This window comes from Carassius gibelio, chromosome B5 (assembly GCF_023724105.1).
Source record: "Carassius gibelio isolate Cgi1373 ecotype wild population from Czech Republic chromosome B5, carGib1.2-hapl.c, whole genome shotgun sequence".
NCBI lineage: Eukaryota > Metazoa > Chordata > Actinopteri > Cypriniformes > Cyprinidae > Carassius > Carassius gibelio.
In genome coordinates this window covers 23,025,287-23,052,324 of record NC_068400.1, presented here as the reverse complement: position 1 = coordinate 23,052,324, position 27,038 = coordinate 23,025,287, and the positions used below count along the sequence as shown (strand labels likewise).

Here is a 27,038-nt window from a genome sequence, read left to right as displayed (position 1 = left end):
CAAAAATATCCAGATATATATCGGATATCGCAAATGTGCCCAAAAATACATAGATATGATTTTTTGTCCATATCACCTAGCCCTAGAATTAGCTGAGATATTCAATGTCTGATCTGCCCCAAACTTCACACGTTCGATAAGAGTCCTGGTCTGAACACATCTAAATGCCAAAATTCTGTTATTTGCATAGCACCACCTGCTGGTAACAGGAAATTACTTGTTATACACAAATTTATACATGTAAAGTCCAATCTGCACTAGATTTCACATGTTTGGTAAGATTCCTGTCCCTAAGGCATCTAAAGGCCAATATTCAGTTATGCCCATAGCGCCAGCTGTTGACGAAAGGATATTTCAGGTTTTACACTAACTCAAAAAAGTTCAATCTGCACCGAACTTCATGTTTGATAAAAGTGCTGGCCTAAAGACATCTACATGCTAAAATTCAGTTCTAGTCAGAGCACCACCAGCTGGCAGCAGGAAGTTTGGCACATATAAATGACTTTGACATATTTCTCCTATATTAACTACTTTAAATGCATGTTGCTCATCTTTTCACTGGTTTTCTAATGTGGCGTTGAGCCCAGGTGTGAGGGCCCTTTTAGTGCTGCTTGCAGCTTTAATGTTTTCCTTATTTTCTCACTTTAATGTAGGTTAATTTTTTAAAAGAAGTTTGTTTTGTTTATAGTTTAGGCATTGTCTTATATACGTGTGTGAACTTGTGAAGCAGGCAGCGGTCTTCCTGCAGATGAGGATCTAGTGAGATCTTGAAACTGAAACATTACAGAAGAAATCTAACAGACTGTGAAGGTGCGGTGAACATCCTAACCACATATGTTTTGGTCATTTTCATGTTTGATCCAGCTGCATCCTGCCCAGGCAGCAGTGCAAACAAACGTTTGACAAGGTTGTTGGAACTTATTTCAATTAGGGCTGTGATGGTGGCAGATTTTTTCTGGGCTAACAAATTATTATTTATATATATATAAATATATATATAGGCTGGACAATGAAACTGAAACACTGGCCAAAATAATGTTGGATGTTTCATGGCTATATTTGTGCAGCCTGATGTCTAGTATTCAATGATTGCATATTGCACCAGTTAGAGCAGAGTGTGAAGGTTGAATAAGCAGAGCAATAGCACAGCTGTACATAAAATATTGCAATCCATACAACATAATGAGAGACATATCAGAGTTCAAAAGTGGACAAATTATTGGTGCACGTCTTGCTGGCATATCTGTGAACAGGACAGCAAGTCTTTGTGGTTTATCGAGAGCTACGGTATCCAGGGTGATGTCAGCACAACCACATCCTACAGGTGTAACTGTTGATGCATAAGGAAGCGGTCTGAAAGGGATGTCCAGGTGCTAACCTGGATTGGATCCAAAACACATGAAACCATAGCTGGTTAACTCACTGCAGAATTAAATGTGCACCTCAGCTCTCCTGTTCCCATCAAAACTATTTGTTGGAAGCTGCACTGGGTCAATATACATGGTCGGGCTGCTATAACCAAACCTTTGGTGACTCGTGTCAAAGCCAAGAATCGGTTTCAATGGTGCCAGCAGTGGAAATCTTGGGTTGTGGACAGTGTGAAACATGCATTGTTGTCTGATGATGAATCCACTTTCACTGACTTTCCCACGTCTGGGAGAGTTACGGTGTGAAGAACATGTCTCTGAAATGGTTTTCAAAACTGTCCTGGAGCAGACCAGCACTATCTCACTCATCATCAAACACACCTGATTCAACTCGTCAGCTCGTGTTTATTTTAGCACTTCCGTCAGTGAATACGCGGTCTGAAAAACACTAAGATAAATATCAAAGAAATAATACAGCTAAACAAGAAAGTAGCCTAAATAACAAAGTTAAACACACTGTCTGAGCAGCACAGAAAAGAAAGTAGCCTAAATAACAAAGTTAAACACACTGTCTGAGCAGCACAGAGTGACAAAATAAGTGATGTTACACTGGATGCTGCACGACATGACAAATCCCAGACAGTAAACTGCCTCGTCCTGACAAATTCGGATTGATGATATGAATGGAGATGGCTCCAGATTGGCGATGTAATATTTGGTTTCCCAACAATGTCCATCGCCTAACACAAAATTAATTGAATGCAGTGTATGGCATTTGTACGGTGGCCGAGATAGCTCAACACGCTGCAATTTCAGAAAACACATGCAAATTGAAAAAACACCAGCAAATAAAAAAAAAAAACATCTTCATCAGTTTGACAACACAAGTATTGCAAATCCTCACAACACATGCATATAACAAAACGAGCTGCAAATCCTCACAACACATGCATATAATGAAACGCGCTGCAAATCATCACAACACATGCATAAACGAAACAAGCTGCAAATCATCACAACACATGCATATTAAGAAATATTGCAAATCCTCACAACACATGCAATTAACAAATTGCACTGACCACAATGGAAATGTTTTGAGGAAACCTCAAAAAGTGTCGGACCCGGCTGGGATTTGCTTATCGTGCTGGTCAGTGGAGTTGTTGGTGAACTGAAAGGTGACGTTTTTTTTCATGGTGTTTTGAAGGATTTGCAGCGCGTTTCGTTATATGCATTGATTGTGATGATTTGCAGCGCGTTTCGTTATATGCATGTGTTGTGAAGGATTTGCAGCGCGTTTCGTTATATGCATGGGTTGTGATGATTTGCAGCGCGTTTCGTTATATGCATGGGTTGTGATGATTTGCAGCGCGTTTCATTATATGCATTGATTGTGATGATTTGCAGTGCATTGTTTATATGCATGTGTTGTGAAGGATTTGCAGCGCGTTTTGTTATATGCATGTGTTGTGAAGGATTTGCAGCGCGTTTTGTTATATGCATGTGTTGTGAAGGATTTGCAGCGCGTTTCGTCATATGCATGGGTTGTGATGATTTGCAGCGCGTTTCGTTATATGCATGTGTTGTGATGATTTGCAGCGCGTTTCGTTATATGCATTGATTGTGATGATTTGCCGCGCGTTTCGTTATATGCATGTGTTGTGAAGGATTTGCAGCGCGTTTCGTTATATGCATGGGTTGTGATGATTTGCAGCGCGTTTCGTTATATGCATGTGTTGTGATGATTTGCAGCGCGTTTCGTTATATGCATTGATTGTGATGATTTGCCGCGCGTTTCGTTATATGCATGTGTTGTGAAGGATTTGCAGCGCGTTTCGTTATATGCATGGGTTGTGATGATTTGCAGCGCGTTTCGTTATATGCATGGGTTGTGATGATTTGCAGCGCGTTTCGTTATATGCATTGATTGTGATGATTTGCAGCGCGTTTCGTTATATGCATTGATTGTGATGATTTGCAGTGCGTTGTTTATATGCATGTGTTGTGATGATTTGCAGTGCGTTTTGTTATATGCATGGGTTGTGATGATTTGCAGCGCGTTTCGTTATATGCATTGATTGTGATGATTTGCAGCGCGTTTCGTTATATGCATTGATTGTGATGATTTGCAGTGCGTTGTTTATATGCATGTGTTGTGATGATTTGCAGTGCGTTTTGTTATATGCATGTGTTGTGAAGGATTTGCAGCGCGTTTTGTTATATGCATGGGTTGTGATGATTTGCAGCGCGTTTCGTTATATGCATTGATTGTGATGATTTGCAGCGCGTTTCGTTATATGCATTGATTGTGATGATTTGCAGCGCGTTTCGTTATATGCATTGATTGTGATGATTTGCAGTGCGTTGTTTATATGCATGTGTTGTGATGATTTGCAGTGCGTTTTGTTATATGCATGTGTTGTGAAGGATTTGCAGCGCGTTTTGTTATATGCATGTGTTGTGAAGGATTTGCAGCGCGTTTCGTTATATGCATGGGTTGTGATGATTTGCAGCGCGTTTCGTTATATGCATGTGTTGTGATGATTTGAAGCGCGTTTCGTTATATGCATGTGTTGTGATGATTTGAAGCGCGTTTCGTTATATGCATGTGTTGTGATGATTTGCAGCGAGTTTCGTTATATGCATGTGTTGTGAAGGATTTGCAACACTTGTGTTGTCAAACTGATGAAGATGTTTTCTTCATTTGCTGGTGTTTTTTCAATTTGCATGTGTTTTCTTAAGTTGCAGCGTGTTGAGCTCTCTCGGCCCCCGTACATTTGAGATAATTTGTGAATTACCATAAAACAAATTGAAACTATTACTGTTATTACTTATTACTGTTACTATTATACTTGAGACATAAAAACTACATAGAATGAATCTAATCTGATTTAAAACTGAAACTACACAGAGGCTTTTCAAAGCCTTCAAGACTTCAGAAAACTGACTGATAATTAGGTCAGAAGATGCGCTTAATCAACTTTGGCAGTCAGACTCAGCCCAATTATAAACTCAAACTGTTTCATAGTGTTGTGCAGAGACATCAGTATCAAAGGTATTTCAGCATCACTAAATTTTAGTGGCTGAAGCCATGATTTTCACATGGTCAACATTGGATCTAGATGATATTTTAAGATTCACAATATAAGAACCACTGCTGTGTAAAGAGAATTAGAAAATTCAAAATACGCAACATGGCCAAATTATCATTATTTTGTCCCCCCTAGATCTCTTCTCAAAAAAAAAAAAGACTACTGCTTCCCTGCTCATTAAATCTGTCATTTGGTGCAACCAGTAAAGTCATGTGGTAACCCGACACATCAGCTTATCATGTGCATCAAGATCATCTTAAAATATTAGATAATTTCGACTTTTATGGCAAGGTAAGTTCAGGTTGTTAAAAAATATGTAGAAAAATATACATGTATACACAATATACATACAAATTTACAGAAATATAGACTAAATATATACAGTTTCTAAACCAGAACAAACAACCAGCTAGACAAGCCCATTCGTACTGTGTATGAACATCATCCATTATCATCACTGCACTTTATAAAGTCTCATCTCATTTTAAAACCAAACTTGTGCCCTTGATGGAAATGAACATGATATGGATATGGTCAGTGGTTCTCTAATACTTGATTAGCGTTTATATTCACCACTCTCTCTCTCTCTCTCTCTCTCTCTCTCACACTAACACCCACTCATCCCCTCCAGAGGCCCAGATGTTCTTTGCCTTCCAACCCACTGCAGCACAATCAAGCCCAATCCCTGATTATCCCATATTAAATGAACCGGATCAGTCACAGACGAAGTCTAATAGAGCAAGTAATGTGCATGCTAACTTCACTGACAGTCCAGATGAGTGAAGTGACACTAAATAGACATGAAGCTGTTATTTTTTCATTGTACCACAATGGAACATCTCAACAATACTACGAAACTAAACTGTTTGCTTGGATACTTCTTATCGGTCCACTTAAAAATGAAAACTCAAACACAGTAGCGTATGATGCAGAAAAGGGTTGGGGAAAATATTCCCAATGCAATTGCTAAATAAATACAAAGATTTTTGTTGTTGACAAAGGCTGTGCAGGCAATAAGACTGCATTTTTTACAGGTTTAATTTTAAGGATGTTTCCTCAATGAACAACCAGCACAACATCAAATGTTTTGTAATATTTGTCCTGAGTCACAGCACTGCTCAAATATACTTCCCTAAACTAACAAATACACAGTCTAGCATGATGTACATAATGTTGCCTTAGCACAATTTTAAAGTAAATATAAAGTTTGGGGTTGGGAGCTGGCCTTTGATTAGCATAAAAGTGATGCATAATCTTTTACGCAGATGGGTCAAAGACAGTAGCAACATGTGATTATGTCTCATGGAGCAAAACACGTACGGTTCCATCAGATCTGGTGCCTTTTCCTCTTTCCTGTTTTAGTGTCATTGCAGAGGTTTTTTAAAGAGTGTCAGATCAGATAAAACTCATATCTATGTTACAGAGGTGTTGTGAGTTCAAATTATGGACACACGGCTCATCATATTTTGAAATAATTACACAAGTTCTTCTGACGCTTTCATTCATTCTGCCTTTAACTGATAAAACTGTCAGAAGAGAAAGACGTGTGCACTGCAGTTGACAGTATATGGACCACAAATGACAATCAAGCATTAAACCCAACATGATTTTTAGTGGATGAAGTCAGTTCTCCGCAAGTTTACCATAGGTATAATTTATCATATGAAAAAGATCTGTCTGACAACCATGAAGAATCCAAATACTTATTTGATTGTACATGCATTTTTGTCAAATAAATGTGGAGTAACCAACCACCAACCAACAGAACTTCTAAATAAATCATGAGCATCATAGTTTGTCAACAAGCTGCACACTGACTGAAAGCTGGATTGGATCATAAATGAGTAGAATGGAGCAACAAAGATCCTCCCAATGTGCTCACTAGAAAAAGACCTCCCCCACAAGCAAAAGAAAAATAAATTGCTTTACAATTTTTATTTATTGAGGCTATTGTAAGCTATCAATCTCAGAACTTTTATATCATTTTCAATATATTCAAATATTAAAATGCAAGAAACAAACTCGTCTACATCTTGGATGGCCTGCGAGTGAGTTTATTTTCAGTACATTTTCATTTTTGAGTATGCAACGTCCTGTGACACACATTCCCAAAATGCATGTTTCGACTGACATGTGACGACATACGCATAATTGCCTATTTGATCATTGATAAACAGTGGCAGCCGATGATAAAGAAATGTGATAAACTGGTATGGTAGGAGTTTTGTGTTGTTAAGTCTGTGTTACCTGCAGAGGAGGAGTCGTCGTGTTCGGAGCTCAGGTATCCGTCAGGTGTGCTGCGTCCAGACCCGTGAGACCCGTGAGAGCCGCGAGACCCTCGAGAGCCGCGGAGCGCGAGGCAAGGAGACAGTCTGCCATCATCCGAGTCCAGCTCTCGACTTGAGCGGACGCGAGGATTCAGCCGCTGACTGTCATGGACGTTAACCTTTGGGTTGAGGATGTTTTTTCGCAGAAAGTTTTCGTTGAGCTCCTCGTCTTCAAACTCGTGGTCACTGTCTTGCTCGTTTATCCGTTGCTCGGCAACGCACCGAGAGATGTCGCGCGCCGCGGAGAGGTCTCGCGGAATATCGGGCTTCTTCCGAGGAAGGACGAGGATGGGTTTCCCTGTCTTGATGCCCCGGAGTAACGTTATGTCCCCGCCTTTGCTGTCTGATTCGCAAGGACTGGCCTTCTTTGAATCTGTCTTGTTAGACCGACTTTCAAAGTCACAAGTTTTCTTCTTCTGCGCGATGGTGGTCTGCAGGTAGATCACCTTGAACTTCTCCTCCGTGAGAGCCTGCTGTAGCACCTTCAGATTGGCTTTGCATCTCTTCAGCTCTGCCTCGATGTCCTCCACCGAGCTGAGGTTCATCACGGGCGCTTCGCCGTAGGGAAACTCATTCCTCCAGTGCTTCTCAAATTCCGCCTGTTCCCACATTCTCAAAGTCCTTGAATATGTCTCGTTCCTGCTAAAACGACTTGGCTTCACTGTCTCAAACGCCTGTTGTTAAATAGCGACTGCTCTTTTTTATCATCTCACACTCACACATCACATATCAGTTTACAACTGAAAAAAAAAACTTTCAGCTTCCGCTACATTGGAAAGTCGTGACGTCAGCTGGAGACGGAGCCAATCAGATCGTTTAGCCGTTTGCCTCTAGACGCGCAAAATCCCAGCCTGAGGTTGCTTTTAAACACACCATTGAAGCACCACCTGTTCAGTAAACACGCAGCTCAGGTTAACAAATAAATATACTCCCAAATTTAAATCAAATTCAAATGAGTAATAAAAAAGTAATAGTTACAATGTAGTTAATAGTTAAACTGATAGAAAAATAAATAAATGGGCCTAAATAGATTTTTTAAAAAGGTCGAGTAAATACTAGAAAACTTTTTTTAAAATGAAAATAACAATAGTTAATCAAGCATCATAATAACATATAAAGTACATAATTCATCCAAATATAAGCAAACACTTATAAAAAAAATAAATAAAAGTAACAATAATCATTTACCAATATTTAATGATAATGTATTGTATTACAATATTTCATATTAAATATAAATGCATCAAGATTGAGCAACAGAAATGACGAGTAAATGTTTAGTAAAAAAGGTAAAGGCATACAAAATCTTTGTATTTCCTGAATAATATGGGTTTTATACTTTTTTGCATCTGCATCTGTTCATTTTTGCAAAATGATTTTTTTTTTCCTCCAGTACATTTGAGGTCAGATTTTTATCTCCCAGTTAAGTCTAATTCACAATCCATTTTCTGTTCAGAGCTGCAGGGCCTATTCTTCATTCAGATCCCCCTTCTCACCTCGATGTCAGTACCATTAGCAGAGACGTGCGGGACAAATTTGATATGGGTATCATCGTGTCACTGGAGAATGGGAATGGCCAAGTTCCAGCAGTTCTATGAGAAACTGAAGATGAGAGATGTGTGTCTGATAGCCACATGTCACATCAGAGATGAGAGGGGGGAGAGGGGTCTTCTGCATGGATCCATCCACTTTAGAAAGTCTTTAGGAGCTTGAGATGTTACAAATGCTACATTTTTTCTTTCTTTATAAAAATAACTATTGTTTTCATTTCTGCAGCCTCTCAGCGCATAATCAAACAAAGCCCTCACAAGGGTTTTAATATTTGTGCTTATGCATTAGCACTGGACATACAAATGTAGTTTCAGCTAGACTACATATTAATAATTCATGACATTTTGCATCCTTTGATCCCATGTTCAACCTAAGCCCTTGTAATATGTATTTGTGTGGGACATTCAGTAGTTTAGCACTAAATAACTATATTTATTTTAACATGTTAAAAAATGTACAGAGGGTTTAATGGGGTAGTTCACCCAAAAAACAAAAACAAACTCACCTTGAAAACTCTGACATAGTTTACTCACCCTATTTAAAACTGTATGTTTCAACTGTTTAGTCCTTAAAATGAAAGTCAGTGGGGTCCAAATCCAAATGAATCCAAATGGGGTCCAAATACAATGACTTTGAATTCATTGGATGGAATAAATAAACAAATAATTGTCTTCTGTGGATTTGGAACTATGTAAGGGGCAGTGAAACAGGATTATTATAATTAAACTGAAGCTAAAATTAAGAAAAAAAAATCTTAACTGAAATAGACTTAAACTTAAAACTTCACGTAGTTGTCAAAGCAACATTTGTTTTCTTTTAGTTTTATTAAACTAAAACTGAAATAAAAAGAAAAATATATAGACATTAACAACAGTAGAAGACAAAACATACAAATAATACTGAAACGTCAATGATAAACGTTAAAATTATAATCACCTTTATAAAAAAAACCAAAATAAAACAATTTAAGAAAAAGAAATCGATTCAAAATATTAGAAAAACCATAATAGTATCTCAATGACACAAAAATAACACAAATAAATATTGTCAAAATGTTTAATTTCATGTATAAATTGGTGAAGGAAATTAGATTTTCAGAAAAGAAAAGAAAACAAAGACTAAAAAAAAGGAAAATTACTTGATTTCCTTGTACATGGATAAAACTATGTGTAAGATGGTAATTATGAGGTAGTTGGGGGAGGAAAGAGGAAGCATGCTCTGTTACATGAGAAACAGGAGATGAGCGCATTCACTGAAGCTAATGCAGTCATACCTCTGAAAGGCAGAGGGCTCGTCTCATCTCAGAACACTAAGTCTGCATCAACCCTTAGAAGGGTGTAAAAATCTAACCTGATCTAGTAGAATTCTTAGCATACCTAACAATTATTCACCAATTATTGTAGTCGTGCCAAAGCCACCGGGTGTAGAGCCATTTTAAAACTGGCATGTGTCAGAAACTAAATACCCGATTAGGTCATCCTTTATTTGATATGCATCAATGCATTTAACTCCTGTTTGAATAGCGGCCAAAGAGAGAAAGTCTTCCTGTAAATTCAAGCTTGCTTGAGTAGCTCTTACCATTATTCGATGGAAGTTCAGTACAAAATCTTTAATTTGGCAAATAAAGAAACCTTTGGAAGGCTTTGTTCCTTTTTTGGACTCTGAACTCAGAACTCCAAGGTCATTTTTACTAAAAGCATATTAAACTTTTACCGATCAGCAGTGACTTGTAAATGGATGATACATAACTTGGTTAGTTACCATGGTGATTCACACATTAAAATCACTCCACACTTTCTATCAAACTGATGAAATGGATTTATAAAAAAGGAGGGACACAGTGACATGCATGATGCACCACATTTTACCATCTGTGTGTAAGACACAAATGACAATGAATCAACTAGATGATGATGATCTAACAAATATTTAGATGCCCATTTCATGTTAGTATGCATATTAGCCCATCCCACAGATCATTTACAATTAGTAGTATGAGGGGAAAATTCACTATGTGGCATTTGTTCACTAATGAAAACATATATTTTGCTGATTAAAGAAAATGTGGCTAAAGATACCCAAATCCAGTTTTGGGATTTGGGAATTCATGGATCCAAGTACTGCAAGTTGCAAGTACAACAGTACTTTTTAACATCTTGGAATCACATCTTGCGAGAAAAGGAAGTTATTTTCTCAATGATGAAGTGCTGCCCTCTAGTGGTCAATCTGTACAACCAAACATGTAACCTAGGATCTTAAAGGAATAGTTTGCCTCAAAATGAACAGGCCATCCCTCAGGCCATGCAAGATTTGGATCATAACAGATTGGGAGAAATTTAGTATTACATAACTTGGTCGTCAATGGATCCTCTGCAGTAAATGGGTGCCGTCAGAATGAGTCCAAAATCTTGATTGTAACAAAATAAGTAATCCACACAACTCCAGTCCATCAATTAACTTTAAACCACCTTCTATCCATTATACTTTCTTCAGTGAAAAAGATGTCTCGTCTGATTCAGGAGAGAAATCTGCACAGGTCAAGCAGTCCAAACCCAGTCCAAAACAAATATGTTGGTGGATTTTGATCTAAGAGAAGGAAGTGGAAGGAATATTATGGATTATTGACAGGTATTTTGGCTAGAAGTGACAGTAAAATGCCTTTATGATGATGAATTTGTTTCTTACATTCACATAACTTTTTGCTTCACAAGATGACTGGAGTTTATGGACTGGAGTCAATTCATTGTGGATTTTTGTGATGTTTTTATCAGCTGTTGGACTCATTCTGATGGCACCCATTCACTGCAGAGGATCCATTGGTGAGCAAGTGATGTAATTCTAAATTTCTCCAAATCTGTTCCAATGAAGAAACCAACTTATCTACATCTTAGATGTAGATACTTAAATGATGGCAAGTACATTTAGAGCAAATTTTCAAAATGAATTTTCCTGCTGCTTTTCATACAGTTGATCACTGTTTATTAGTTGAGAGGCTTAGACAGCAGGTTGGCATCTCTGGAACAGCCTTGAAATGGTTTCCATCATACTTATCAGACAGGACTTTCTCAGTAAGGGTTCAAAATTATACCTCATCAACAGCACCTGTGTCCTGTGGTGTTCCCCAGGGTTCTGTTCTGGTCCCATTGTTTTTTGCTTTGTATATTCTGCCTTTGGGGAAACTGGTAAGTCATTTTGAAGGCATTTGCTATAATTGCTATGCAGATTATATTCAACTATATATTTCTTTTAAGCCTCACGAAATTATAAAATTGTCTACTCTTTTCAATTTAATAAACTCTATTAAAGTCCGGATGGCAAATAATTACTTGCAGTTAAATCCTGAAAAAATCTCGGCTCTTGCTGGTGTTCTCCCAAAAACCATGGAAAGTCTTGGTCCTTGTAATTTGTTCATATGGGACAAGCCTTCAGCCTTGATCAACGTGAATTATTTGCGTAATTGTTTTTATCAGTTGAGAAAATGAAGGCCAGTTGTGAAATTATTATACATGCATTTATTTCCTCCCACCTTGATTATTGTAACTCTCTTATTACTTGTCCTAGAACTTAATCCCTGAAACTTTTACAAGTGGTTCAAAATACTGCTGCCAAGCTTTTAACTAAGTCATCAAAAAGATCTCACATAACCCAAACCTTTAGTTTCTTTACATTGGCTGCCTGTCAAATTTAGAATTAATTAAAAAATGATTGTGATGGTCTTTAGAGCATTGTATGGTGAGGCCCCTGTTTATGTAAAAGAGACGTTGCAACCCTATAACTCCAGTACAAATAGGAGGTCCTCAAATCAGATCCTGCTAGTTGTTCCACATTTTTAAATTGAGGACAAAAGGAGCCAGTGCCTTTGAAGTAGTTGCTCCCAAGTTGTGGAAAGCTCTTCCTCTGAAACTGAGATCTGTGGACATTTTTTAAAAAGCAGCTGAAAACTCACTTGTTCAAACTTGCTTTTGTATAACCTGTTCTTTTAATTGTCATGTCTATTTTTTAATTTTGATGTAAAGCACTTCCTCTTGAAAGGTGCTATAGAAATAAACATTACTCACTTATTCACCTTGATGTAATTCCAAACCAGTATACAATGTAAATGAGTAAATTAATGTTTCATTTTAAGGTGAACTGTTTTTATAATAGAGGGTCTGTTGAATTAAAAAGTGCAAAGTAGATTTAATGAACAACTTTTTTATTGTTTGTTTTGAAAAGATCTTTATGAGACAAAATAGAAATCTTGTGGCTTTACGTAAATGGTTTATATAATACATTTACATTATTAAATTATTTACTCCATATTAATACATTTAATTAAGACTGATGAGACTTCATGTAATACAAATACATTGTGACAATGCCTATTACATTAATGTACATTAAAATCCACATTTTGACAACATTTAACTTTTTCAAGCAATACTCAATTCCACCTGGACCTTAACGACATCATACAACACAGTATGTAATCAACTTGATGGAATAATTGGTAAATGCATTAAAAAGAACCAATATTCTTCTTGAATTTGAAATTAACAAAAAACATCAGTTCACATAAAGAGAATATATTATTCCTTGCATAGATAGATATGACATTTTAAAACATCACACTATTTCAAAAACAACACACGGTAATGGGCCTTTCAACAGTTTACACAAGCCATTTACATCCCCAAACAAAATCAGAGTGGAAAATGCGCACATATTTCTCTAAAGTCACAATTCTGCCAAAGCTTTTCAGTCGCTGCTGAGCAAAGTCCACCATATAGTTTACCAAATCATGTTTTATATTACTGCATCTTCCTATTGTAAGAGCTCTTGTAACCATTTCTGACAAAAATTACTTTCTATTTGTTCAATTAAGGCAATATTTGGGTTGCACCACTGAAATGAGGATAAAGTCAAGAACTCCAAGACTTAGTCTACAACACTTTCGCATCACAAACAGCACAAAATACAGAGAATTTCGACAGATGATTCATCTCCCATGATGCATGACATACAAGCACAGTGCTGAGAGGTTATTTTGTGGTTGTTTTAAGGCTGTTTCAGGTCAGTATTTGAGTCAACAGTGTGTGGCAGTGAAGACTGTTCCTGAGCTTGTGCATTTCATCAGGATCTGAACCGTGCAGACAGACATACACTAGAGGTAGACCTATATAGTATTTAAAAAATCTAGCAATATAAATTCTTAAATAATGGATTTCTTATTTGTACGACTCAAACTGTTAGAAAATGTAAAAAAACAATATTAATTTTAGATATAGATTTCAAATAAAAAACTAAAATTAGCTTTTTTTACAATTTTAAGTGGGCAGATTGAAAGTACACACACACACACAACTGATTCAAAGGTTTGGGACAAAAATACAGTAAAGATATTTAATCAAATATATATATTTATAACTTAGTGATTATATATAGTAATTTGTTCCGGTGATGTCAAATCCTAATTTTTACTCTGGTCTTCAGTGTTCCATGATCCTTCAGAAATATGATATATATTCTGTATATACAGTGGTGTGAAAAAGTGTTTGTCCTGATTTGTTATTTTTTTAGCATGTTTGTCACACTTTAATGTTTCAGATCAAACTAATTTAAATATTAGTAAAAGATAACAAGTGAACAACTTTTTATTGAACAAGTGAACAATAAAGTTTTTTATTATTAAAAGGGAATAAAAAAGATTACATGGCCCTATGTGAAAAATACGGAAGTTCTAAGCGGCCATGCATTATAATATTTTTTCTTCTTGTTTTCTCGTTATAACGACTTAATTTTCTCGTTATCTCGACATAACGAAGTTCGTATTCTCGTTATAACGACTTCATTTTCTTGTTTTCTCGACATAACAAAGTTCGTTTTCTCGACATAACAAAGTTCGTTTTCTCGACATAAAGTTCGTTTTCTCGTTATAACGACTTAATTTTCTCTAAGAAGTTACAAAACTGCGCCAGCAGGTGGCACTATAGACCTGAATATAACTGATGGGGTGTTGTACACTATCCACTTTACTGTACGCGGACCTTCCTTGTGATCGCTATAATTTGTGCAGTCTTCATTACTGACATTTAAATTAATTCATAAATGATAAATGCTTGAATCAATATGAATATTTTGTGTATTAAGTTCCTGCTAAATGCATGAGTTTCACCAACGCGTTCTGTGTCATAAAATAACTGCTTATCAAAACAAAGGTTGACATCACTGTATTCTGTTTATCTAGGACGGGATTTAACGATGTAGGCTGATGTGCTTCTTTTCCTTATTACTAATCTTTATTGTTAACCATATTGATGAGAAATGTGATGTATATGTAAAATCCATAGGCTAATTTAATTCAGTTTTGTTCTATAATGTTGTAATCGTTTTTTTCTACACACACACACACACACACACACACACACAAACACACACACACACACACACACACACACACACTACACGTACACATGGACGCGCTTTTCAAACCAAAGCTTGTAACACACATGATATCTGCCACATCATATAATGACTACTACAAATTACAAATTATATATAATTTTATTTCAAATAAAGGGAAAATGAAAAGTGAGTTTAATCCAAGCAGCTCTAATTTCGCGGTGTTGCCATTTAAACATGTTAATTACAAAAAAAAAAATGTTCCTTGTACTGTCTCTGGAAAAATCAACGGTGATTGATGAGCCTTTATTTATGTACAGTATTGTAGACGTTATTACCTAGGCAAAGCTAAATTAGCTGAAATATAGGCTCCAGTAAGAGCACCTGCATGGTTGTCCATCAGATGCCTGTCAAAGTTGAGTTCGTTACTATAGCAACAGTAAAACTGTCATGTCTATAACGAGAAAACAAACTTTCGTTATGTCGTTATAACGAGAAAACGAACTTCGTTATGTCGAGATAACGAGAAAAATAAGTCGTTATAACGAGAAAACAAAAAGGAAAAAAAATTATAATGCATGGCCGCTTAGAACTTCCGTAGAAAAAGTGCTTGCGCCCTAAATCTAATAACTGCTTGGGGCACCCTTAAGGCGGGCATACACTGTGCGATTTCTGTGCGATTTCGGCAAGGTACCAACTCACACTGTACGGGTAGATCGCATGCGATGTAAAGCCAAAGCTCACGATTTTTGTGCGCTCACTGTACGGTCCGATTGCCGAGTTACGATTTGACTGCTCACACTATACGTGAGGAATCAACCGAATCAACACGTAGGATCCCTCAGAACCCGGATGTTTGTGGCTGTTTCAGAATAAACATGCTTTCCCGGGATAAACGCACTGCTTTGGTGATATGCGCAAAGCGCAATTATGTGTGCTGAAACGTCCAAAAAAAAAAAAAAAAAGGCGTCGCTGTATCTAGACACGCAGGTGGCTGGGAAGACGTGGCCAATATGGTCAATCCATGGAAATCCATCCGACCAACCGATTGCCGGTCGGGAGAGGCTTATCGCCTCTCGTTTCCCCTTGTACACTGCACGAACACTGCACAACAAACGACGCACGAAAATGCTGAAATTCGGCCCGACCCGAAAAAGAGTCAGAATTCGGCTCAAAATCGGACCCGGCCTTAGCAGCAACAACTGCAATCAAGCATTTGCGATAATTTATAATGAGTCTGTTACCGAGCTGTGGAGGAATTTTGGTCCACTCATCTATGCAGAATTGTTGCAATTCAGCCACATTGGAGGGTTTTCGAGCATGAACTGCCTTTTTAATGTCATGCAACAACATCTCAATAGGATTCAGGTCAGGACTTTAACTCCAAAGTCTTCATTTGGTTTTTCTTCAGACATTCAGAGGTGGACTTGCTGGTGTGTTTTGGATCATTTTCCTGCTGCAGAACCAGAGTTCGCTTCAGCTTGAGGTCAGGAACAGATGGCTGGACATTCTCCTTCAGGATTTTTTGGTAAACAGCAAAATTCATGATTCTACTTATCACAGCAAGTCTTCCAAGTCCTGAAGCAGCAAAACACCCTCAGACCATCAGACTAGCACCAGCATATTTTACTGTTGGTACGATGTTCTTTTTCTGAAATGCAGTGTTACATTTACGTCAGACGTAATGGGACACACACCTTCCAAAAAGGTCAACTTTTGTCTCGTCAGTCCACAAAGTATTTGGATGAGTTGTCGCTGTGCTCCTGCGGTCTACTTCACTTTGTCAGGCAGGTGCTATCTAAGAGATTTCTTGATTGCGAACAGGTGTGGCAGTAATCAGGCCTGGATGTGGCTAGAGAAATTTAACTCAGGTGTTATGAACCACAGGTTTAACTGCTGGGCAAACACTTCTTCACACAGGGCCATGTAGTTTTGGATTTTGTTTTCCCTTAATAATAAAAACCTTCATTTAAAAATTGCATGTTGTGTTTACTTGTGTTATCTTTGACTAATATTTAAATTTGTTTGATGATCTGAATAATGTAAGTGTGACAAACATGCAAAAAAAATAAGAAAACGGGAAGGGGGCCAACACTTTTTCACACCAATGTGTGTGTGTGTGTGTGTGTGTATGTATATATATTAGGTTGTATATATATGTATATATTAGGGCTGTCAAATGATTAAAATTTGTAATCAAATTAATCAGAATTTTCAGTGGATTAATCATGATTAATCACTATTTGCAATTACACCTGAATCCTAACCATTTTTTTTCTGAAATGCATACCAAAAGATAAATAACAGGACACAGATACATAATTTTCATCAATATGTGGTTCTTTTTTTCTGAATTTCAAAAGTTTAACATTTACTTAGATCAAATTTACCTGAGCACTATATCAAACCATGCCATTTAACTACAGATAGTGTAAGAGTTTTAGGTGAACCAGTGGTTAAATATAGCCACATATCTATGAAAACAAACATGCGCCCTCTGCACACTCTTGTTTTTGAGAGTTGTTCATTTGCTCTGCCACAATACTTTAGGATCGATATTTTCACGTTTTGAAGGCTTCAAGTGCCAGTAAAACCATGTAAAAATGCATATGCTTTTCCAAACAGCTGTAATTTTCGCTGCATTGCATGTAGGCGTTCTGTGCATGCGCAGTGTGAAACACAGGACGCTATAACAGGAAGAAGCTCCAGCGTATCAACTACAAAAGTCGTCTCTGTTTATTTAGCTTGGCATGAATGTATTTGAGAGAAACTTGGGTAAAACCTTAAGCTTCTTCGGTGTTTTCGTCGCGGCGCTCGCCACTGTTTTTTACTATCTTGAGGATTCCGAGATCGACGAGACTTTCCTGACCTGAATAATTCTGCGCATGCGTGAAATGTGTTAAAAAATTTGACATAATTAACGACAAACAACTAATTAACGTCGTTAACGCGCTATTTTTGAAAGCCCTAATATATATATATTAATTGTAATAATCCAGTGAGATTTTTGTTTTGATTTTTCTCCTTAAGTTTCATTTATAATCATCAAAATTAAAAGAAATAAACATTTGAAATATACGAGTCTGTGTGTAAGGAATGAATATAATATACAAGTTTTTGAATGGAATTAGTGAAATAAATCAACTTTTTGATGATATTCTAATTTTATGACAAGCACCTGTATGTATGTATGTATGTATGTATGTGTGTGTGTATATATATATATATATATATATATATATATATATATATATATTAGTTTTTTTTAATTCTATATATACGTAATGACTGTTAAGAGAAAGCATTACTTGCATGCTTTTCTGATAGCGTTAGCAGCTAGTATTTCTCTACAAGTGGTCATGAAGGCCTGCTGTTTTTCATAATATGCAGCCTCATTAATAAACGTGGGGTACACTGTGTTGGCACCTTCATAAAGGACTGTTCTCCCATCGAACGTTAGGAACATAGGGTCACCGTGGTTCAAAGGCTCCCAGTCACAGTCCTACACAGAAAGAGAGAGAGAGGAAATGGTACAGGACCATTACTGTGGAAAATAAGTGAAGCCTGGGAGTCACAACAAGCCCAGCAAACATCTGAGTCATAGGACACATTTTCATACATGTGCTTCCCGCTCCCTGCATCCCTGTCATAAAGAGCAACACTTTTATTTGTTGCTCGAGGGTATATGCTTTCCTTTCAAAAGAAACACACTTCTCTATGCATTTACTCGATGGTCCATTTAGAATACCTGTAGATGAGGATGCACCATAGCTGTGATGTTGCCGTTGGTGTCTCTGGGGTAGTCCATTCTCTCCTGGACTCTGAAAACATCCACTGTACATGGAGGAAACTCTACACCTATGGCAGTAAAAAAAAAAAAGGAAAAAAAAAAATAGGTGAAGAAAAAAAAGGGAAAGAAATAGGAAAAATCAAGATTTTAACCTTTTCGGTTAAAGGAATAGTTTAACCAGAAATAAAATAAAAAAACTTAAATTTCATCTGAACAGATTTGGAGAAATGTAGCATTACATAACCTGCTCACCAATGGATCCTCTGAAGTGAATGGGTGCCATCAGAATGAAAGATCAAACAGCTGATAAAAACATCACAATGTTCCACAAGTAATTCACACAACTCCAGTCCATCAGGTAACAACATGTGAAGAGATTTATTGAAATGATTTTATTTGAAATAAAAAATATCCATCATTAAGGTGTTTTCATTTGCTTCTTGTGAAAATGTGAGTCAGTAATCCATAAAAATGCTTCCTCTAATGAAAAAGTTCATTCCATGTTGTCCTCTCATGTAAAAATCTGTTTTTGCTTGCATTTTGGCCAGAGGTGACAGGATTACATGTGGGATATTGTGATGTTATTATCAGCTGTTTGGACTCTCATTATGACGGCACCCATTCACTGCAGATGATCCACTGGATCCACAAACTCATCTACTGATCATCAATCAATCCATCACTTTATCTGCACCGTTTGTTTATTTCACTGGTTTGCACTCTCTGCCATGTTCCTTATGTTACTCTATCTATTTTTTTATGTCCTTATTTGTATATTTGTATATTATATATTTAATCTGTATTTTTATGTTCTACTGTCAGTGTTGACTACATCTCAGACGGCCTGAGGATGAGTTCATTTTCAGCTAATTTTCTTTTTTAGACAACCAATTCTTTTAAGTATTAATCAGTGGCTTATCTAGAGATGCATTACATAGTTAAATCTAGAAACATGTTTATTGTGCTTAGGTCATGCTGTATTTTTTCAGCTTTGGTTGCTTCAGCGGGGAGTGGGATCAAGCTGGCCTAAAAATTTTATAAAAGCAAAATTTGTGTAAACAAGCAGAGCTATTTGCCTGCTTCTCTCTGTTCTTACAAGAAAGACACATGCTGAAGGAGCATTTATTTCTTTACATGTACTCTTTGATGAGTTTATCTTTGATGTTGTTTCATTTGTATAGTGGTTTCATTTTGTCAAACATAGGGTAAAATGCTAAAATATGAACCCTGCCATGTGGCAGTTTATTTTTATAGTGATACAAGCCATTAATTATATTATTTTATAATATGCTGCCGTTCAAATGTTTGGGCTTCAGTATGTTTTTTTAAACACTTTTGCTCAGCATGGACATGTAAATTGATCAAAAGTGACAGACATTTATAAATTATAATGCTAAAAAATATTTATTTCTGGCAAAAATGCATTACAATTTAAATTATAAAGCTGCACAAAATAGATCATAATAAAAAAATAATTATATTAGAATGATTTCTAAAGGATCGTGTTAATGGCTGCTGAAAATTCAGCTTTGCAATCACACAACTGACATGTTAATATTAAAACAGAAATATTTTAAAAAGCAATGCTCACAAATTTACTCTTTAGACTGTATTTTTGATCAAATAAATGCAGCTTTTGTGGGCATATGAGACAAGCCATGTACACAAGTGATAAAAAGATGAACATATGCATTAAAAAACTGTTCCAAATCCCTTAAAGTGTAATATGAGTAAAATTAAATGTCTTCTTAAAACAGTTGGAAATCCCTGAGTCCTTGAATTAATAGTTTCCATTATGTCAGATCTCTTGTTTAGTTGATGTGGTCCAAACATGGTTCCACGCTGGCAAACGGAAAGCACGTCTAAACGCTTTCATCCACAACAATGCAGCCCCTCTACACAGCATGACACTACAAAACCCAGCAAGCTACTAATGACGTGGAAACTAACCAAATAGCAAACAAGTATTCAAGTCACAAAACAGCAAAACGCTTGCCCAGCTCAACATGTTCCTGCTTAGTGTGAAGGATGGGGAAATGTGTATCTATGTCAGGCTGAAAGTACACGTGACTACCTTGTTGAAATGTTTCCACAGTGGAGGAAAAAAAAAAAAAAAGAGGAAGATAAATGCTTGAAGAAGAAGTCTATTCTTCAAACTGGCTGAAATGCCGAGGTCGGACAGTTCATATTTAAATAAGTGCTTGCTGACTCAGTGACCTGAGAGCGTAACCGTTTGTCTTGAAATGCCACACACAAGCCTGGCTGAGGAACACATGACCACGGGGGAAAGGTAGTTATGTACACATGAAGCATCTATAAACAATATGAGCAACACATTATTCAAATGCATTATTGAAAACTACTCAAAATGTGAATTGTGTGATATCTGAAAAACATTATGGATCCATACTGTCACTGCACATTTTCAATCAGCTTATATTAGAAAATAATCATATTGTATAGGAAATGTAGGAATCTGACACTGAAGACATCAAAGGAATAAATTATCTTTTTTTTTAATGAATTATACATTATTTTTTAAATTGTAATATTCACAATATTATTGTTTTATTATATATTAGCATCTATCTATCTATATATATATATATATATATATATATATATATATATATATATATATATATATATATATATATATATATATATAAACTCATTATTTAAATTGTAATATTCAAAATTGTGCTGGTTTTCATGGAAGCCTGTTTCCTCTACAGAATAAAATAGGTACTTGCTTATTTCACAATTTTCTTTTCTTTTTTAATAGTAACATAAAAAGTATATAAACTCGTAATTCTAAGAAGAAAAGTCTGAATTCTGAGATATAATCTTGCAAATCTTAGGACAACAAATCAGAATTGTGAGATTAAAAACTAGGATTTATTTTTTATTCCCTGGCGGGAAAAAAATAACTGCGAGATGTTGCAAGAATAAAGTCAGAATTATTTATTTATTTTTTTTACTTTTTTCGAGGTACAAAGGCTTCCATAATTTTACTGTAGTGTTTATCAAAATAAATGCAGCCTGAGAGAGCACTAAAGACTTCTTTCAAAAGCTTTTTCTTACAGACCCCAAACTTTTGGGCAGTGAGTGTGTGTCTAAGTGTGTTTATATATAGCATAACCGTTTGTCTTGAAATGTCACACAGTCTCCTGGCAGAGAAACAGATGGCCACAGTGGAGAGAAAGTTACGTAAACATGAAGCATTAACAATAAATCATCATTCAAATAGCATTATTTCACATCGAAATCTGAAAAACACAACATTACGGTTTCATACCGTCACTATCAATACTATCACACATGATTACTAATGGTTTATATTAGAAAAGAATCCTATTTTATAAGAAATCTAGAAACTAATCCTATTGGGGCCACCTTAGTTGACTTTAAAATCCCTTTATTGAAACACATTCCAGGTTCAATGCAGTAAAGCTTGCTGTTCTCTGCTTAACCTCACCGCTATTGAAGAGCTGGATGAAGTCCAGCGCATGCTTCAGTATCGTCCGCATGGATTCGAATACATTGCTCCTCAAAACACCCTGTGGCTGAGGGCCCACCTCAAGACCTGCAACACCAACACATCTATATTAGTCACTGGGTCGCAGAGGTCTATTCCCATCACAGAAATCACTGAACCTTTCATATTGTTCCTGGTTATTCCACTTTTTTGCAGCTGGCTGACTTTCAGGGGTAATATTAAACTTGATTTAACATTAGGTAGGACTTTGCTACTCACCAATAGGGTGTTTGGCCACAGAGCGTGTGGTTGAATACTTCAGCTGTGGGTGTTCGTTTAACAGTACTGCACAGGTGTGGGGAGCCAAAGCTTTCTGTAGGGGGAAGAGCACAGGTGTTTGTGTAAAGATGCCTTTTTTTTTTTTTTTAACTTATTTTAAGACATTAAGCAAAATCTTTGTTGGTAAGATTTTTTTTTTATGCACACCAAGGCTACATTTATTTGATGAACAATACAGGAAAAACAGTAATATTGTGATGTATTACTACAATTTAAAACAACTGTTTTCCATTTTAATATTTTATACATGTAATTAATTCCTTTGATGCAATGCTGAATTTTCAGCATTCATTACTTTAGTCTTCTAGTGTCACATGGTCCTTCAGAATGCATTATGAATATAATGATTTGGTGCTCAAGAAACATTTCTTATTACGGTCCATGTTGATTTTTCAGTATTGTTTGATGAATAGAAATGGATTTAAAATAAATCATAAATGTCTGTCAAGTTTGACTAGCTTAATGTGTCCTTGCTGAATAAAAGTGTAAAAAAGAAAAAGAAAAAAATTTCATATTTTGAACAGTAGTGTAGGTGCAGAGGGTAATAATTATTTTAATAACACTGTACAATATAATTGGAGCTAGCCTCTTACTTTAATATAATGCACCATCTGAAGGTTGAAGAGGTCTGTTGAGCTTTCCAGGATGAGGGTGGAGCCCATGTTTGAGGTGGTGTTGTGAAGGTCAAAGATGACATCATATGCATCTGAGCTTCCTTTGGGTCCGAACATCTGATTGATTTCCTTGGCCCTCTGGACTTCATATGGTAGACCTTCAACATCTGGAGCACTGGGTTTGGAAAGATTCTTACCAATATTAACAATAAAATAATCAGAAATAAGACATGACATAAAATTATCAATTAACAAAACATTTAATGTTCTATACAAAACATAAACAGAAAATATGTTTTGAAGCATGTTTAAGTAGTTTCAATTCCACAATTAGTGACTTCAATAAACATGCACCAGTAAAATATAAGACACTAGAAGTTCAAAGCTACCCAAGATCTTGAAACATTTGTCCTAAAGGTAAATAGTATGCAGGGACTGGTTTTAAAATTCCCTTGAATAGCGGTTAGGGGCAGGAGTATCATTAACTCTTTTAACAGAGCAGTGGATAAAACAGGGGCGTAGATTACGTGGGGGACGCGGGGGACGTGCACCCCCCCCCTTTAATATCATGGAAATTCGTTTACCGCACTATTTCGGTCAAGTTTTTCTCATAGAGGTTTTCAAGAGCTGGTGTGAATAAATATAGATTTAAACTCAAAGAGACGAGATAGTCTGCATATGATTTGATATTTAATTCGGACCCAGAATACAGCGAGATGAACATCACAGAGCGCAAACACTCCGGCCGGCAGTGTGCGTTTCATTCATACTCGAAGCCAGAGGTCGCTCGCGCAGAAAGCCATTTCAGGAAGATCCTAATATGGGCAAAAGCGTCCAGCTATCGCTGTATGAAAGCAGTTTTTACACAGAGAAAAAGCCCAGAAACATTTGCAAACACGAAGACATTCAACATAAGATTGCAACAATATATGGTTTTTCAAGTAATCTCCAGTAGGTGATAAATAAAGTATGAACAATTTAGTGCCAATTGACATAGCATTTATTACAGAATATAAACTATTCTGCCTTATTATGTGATAAAAAAAATGTTTGTAGTATATAAACAAATCATTATTATTTGTTATTGTCCAGCAGTTATAGATTTCTAAGCCATTTAAAAGCTAGAAATTTGAGAAAAATTAAAGTTGCCTATAGTATCCACTACCAGTCAGAAGTTTTTGAACAGTAAGCTTGTTAATATTTTTTAAATAAGTCTCTTCTGTTCACCAAGCCTGCATTTAGTTGGTCCAAAGTAAATCAAAACATAATAATTGTGAAATATCTTTAGTAACCTATTTAAATTAACTGTTTTCTATTTGGATATATTTCAAGATGTAATTTATTGAGATTTCAAAGCTGAATTTTTAGTATCATTACTCCAGTCACACGATCCTACAGAAATAATTCTGATATTCTGATTTGCTTCTCAAAAAAAACAAAAAAAAAACACATTATGATAATGTTGAAACCAGCGGAGTATATATTTTTTTCAGGTTTCTTTGATCAATAGAAAGTTCAGAAGAACAGAATTTAATTTGAAAAAGAAGTCTTTTGAAAAATTATTACTTTATCATCACTTTTGATCAATTAAAAATGAAGTGAAGTGACATACAGCCAATACTCAGAATTCATGCTCTGCATTTAACCAATCAAAAGTGCACGCACATTGAACACCCACCCGGAGTGGTCATCATTTATGCTGTGGTGCCCGGGGAGCAGTGGTGTTGCTGGCCTGAGACTCGAACCCACAAAAGAGTCCTTGCTAAATATGTGTTAATTTCTATAATTTTTTTTCCAAAAACAAAAATTATATATTGACTCTAAGCTTTTGAATGATATAGTGTATTATGTTGCAAAAGCTTTTTATTTCACATAAATGCTGATCTTTGGTTCCTTATATTTATCAAAGAATACTGAAAAAAAAAATTCATTTTTTTTTTTTAAATATTTATAATCAGCAAATCAGCATATTATGATTTATGAAGGATGTGACAATGAAGACTGGAGTAAAAATGCTGAAAATACAACTTTGATCACATGAATAAATTAAATTTTAAAATATATTAAAATAGGGAAAAAAAGTTATTATAAATATAAAAATATTTCACAATATTACTGTTTTTGCTGTACTTTGAATCAAATAAATGCAGGCTTGGTGAGCAGAAGAGACTTCTTTAAAAACCTAATATCTTACAGTGCAAAAACTGTTGATTGGTAGATTACAGAAATGTATATATATATATTTCTGCCCCCCTCACTTCTGAAAAGATGGCTACGCCCCTGGGATAAAAGATTACACTATTACACAAATAATAACTTATTTTCTTTAATACTTTTTTTAAAACAAATTTCTGTTTCGATTTTAAACTCCTTTGAAAAAATGTTCCAGAAATATTCCTGTTTCAGAACATTGACAAAATTACACACTTTGTCACCAGCAGGAATAAAAAAAAGCAAAGCGATGCATACAAGCATGCACACAAAGCAAGGGGGAACTGAAAAATAAAGCTCCTAGAACTTCATTAGGCTTCCCAACTTCATATTTGTTGTTTTACTGGTTAAATATACCAGAAAGCCCATAACAAGCTGCTTAATTGTGATGGGGCATGTTGTCACAAAAGGCCAACATGTTCAATAAATCTTTCTTCGACTAACATCAGTGGAGCTGTTGAATTAAAAAATATGTGTGGACTTATGCAGACTCAAGCATTAAAGAATTAAAAAAGTATCAATGTGGGCAATATTGAAAGTAAAATGTCGCTTTTTATAAAACTGACATTCTACAAACACATATATAAATAATTAAGTGTCCTCAAATAGTCAGTTTTACAACAGTTATCCTAGTAAAAAAAAATGTATGTGTTGTCTAGAATGCAATATAGCAGGATCTTGTCATGACCCAAATCACGCTTCACTCACGTTTCTCAACAAGTCCTGACATGAGCGGCTCGGATCAGCTGACCGCTCGCTCACTGATATACTATCGCTCGATTCAGTGAAATTGTGTCATGAAATGGACTGTTTTCTCTCTCTCTACGGTCTACAAAGAAAGCGTTACTGAGCCCTACGTGATAACAGGACGTACCGTTCAAACAAGACGCGAGACGCAAAACACAAGACACACATCGGCCAAAAACGTCGACATGACGTATGTATGACAACAATAAACACCTCCAACACACAAGCGCGAGACATTTGCTTCAGCGCTCTTTTAAGAAACCGTTTCCAATTTAAAATTCAAGGCATAAACAAACGAGCCGGACTTGTACAGAAAAGGTGTTGTTTACCTGAGGGTCTCAGGAGTGAAGGCTCTGTTCAGATCCGTGTCGATGTACCTGGAGCATTTCTCCACTGCTCTAGGGTTGCTTATGAACGGCTTGACCACCAGTCTGTTTCTCTCGATTTCGGCTGAATTCTGTATCCACATATTTACCAGCGTTATGCCAGACATCTCATTTCCATGCGTGCCTCCAAAAATAGCCACTCGCGCGGCTTCTTGTAAACAAGAAATATTAGTTCGCGAACTCATAGCGACAGCGTTACGGACGCGCGCGGTTTAAGATAGACGATAACGCAAAGTTTCCACACAACTGCGGTTTCTTCTAGTCGCCGGTGCGATGTGACTGCTGTTATATAATGGTTATTTGAAGGCTAAGCCCAGGTCATAAACGCGTCTGTGTGTCATCTAGCCTACGTTTAACGCGCATGGGTCGGGTTTCACAATCGCCCTGTCGCTTATTCAGCGATTAGATGTTGGACTGGTTTGTGTTCATATTGTCACAGATTACACGCGGGAAATAAATAATAAACGCGAGCAGGTGGCCTATGCACCTATGCAAACTAAACATAGTGGGTCAACTTAAAAAAATCTAGTGATTAGAATACAAAGAATACTATTTATTTACCCGTTGCAAAATCGAAGTTGGTTTATGGGATTTAAATTATTCTAAGTATTTCTATAGATTTCGATAATAAAAAAAAAGACTTAAAAAATGAAATCACACAAATAATCATTAGTTATGAAATTCATGAGTGTGATCTAGCTTATATACATCAGTTCAACAAACTTAAACAGAAAAAAATAGTAAAAACAATAGAA

At 36.2% G+C, this 27,038-nt stretch overlaps 2 protein-coding genes across 2 annotated transcripts in view; both read right to left on the bottom strand.

The window, feature by feature from the left end:
- LOC127957413 (active breakpoint cluster region-related protein) overlaps nucleotides 1-7,624 on the bottom strand; it is a 186,693-nt gene extending 179,069 nt beyond the window's left edge. Inside the window, exon 1 of the mRNA XM_052555941.1 lies at nucleotides 6,707-7,624. Within this exon, the coding sequence (XP_052411901.1) occupies nucleotides 6,707-7,397 (691 nt within the window). The 5' untranslated portion in view covers nucleotides 7,398-7,624. The remainder of the gene's footprint in view (nucleotides 1-6,706) is intronic.
- A 4,887-nt stretch (nucleotides 7,625-12,511) lies between these two features.
- LOC127958260 (aspartoacylase) lies at nucleotides 12,512-26,745 on the bottom strand. Its single transcript, XM_052557065.1, has 6 exons — nucleotides 26,227-26,745; nucleotides 22,919-23,114; nucleotides 22,266-22,359; nucleotides 21,987-22,094; nucleotides 18,467-18,576; nucleotides 12,512-18,220 (listed from the first exon to the last, which is right to left on the bottom strand). The coding sequence occupies exons 1-6, from the start codon at nucleotides 26,466-26,468 to the stop codon at nucleotides 18,023-18,025; spliced, it is 948 nt and encodes a 315-aa protein (XP_052413025.1). The 5' UTR covers nucleotides 26,469-26,745; the 3' UTR covers nucleotides 12,512-18,022.
- Nucleotides 26,746-27,038: the final 293 nt, after the last annotated feature.

Excerpts from the sequence above, each read along its gene's own strand:
- LOC127958260 (XM_052557065.1), bottom strand. The coding sequence starts at position 26,468 with ATGAGTTCGCGAACTAATATTTCTTGTTTACAAGAAGCCGCGCGAGTG. Across the intron at positions 22,360-22,918 it reads AGATGGTGCATTATATTAAA|AAAGCTTTGGCTCCCCACAC; the intron begins GTAAGAGGCTAG and ends TTCCCCCTACAG. Across the intron at positions 22,095-22,265 it reads TGTGGCCAAACACCCTATTG|GTCTTGAGGTGGGCCCTCAG; the intron begins GTGAGTAGCAAA and ends TTGGTGTTGCAG.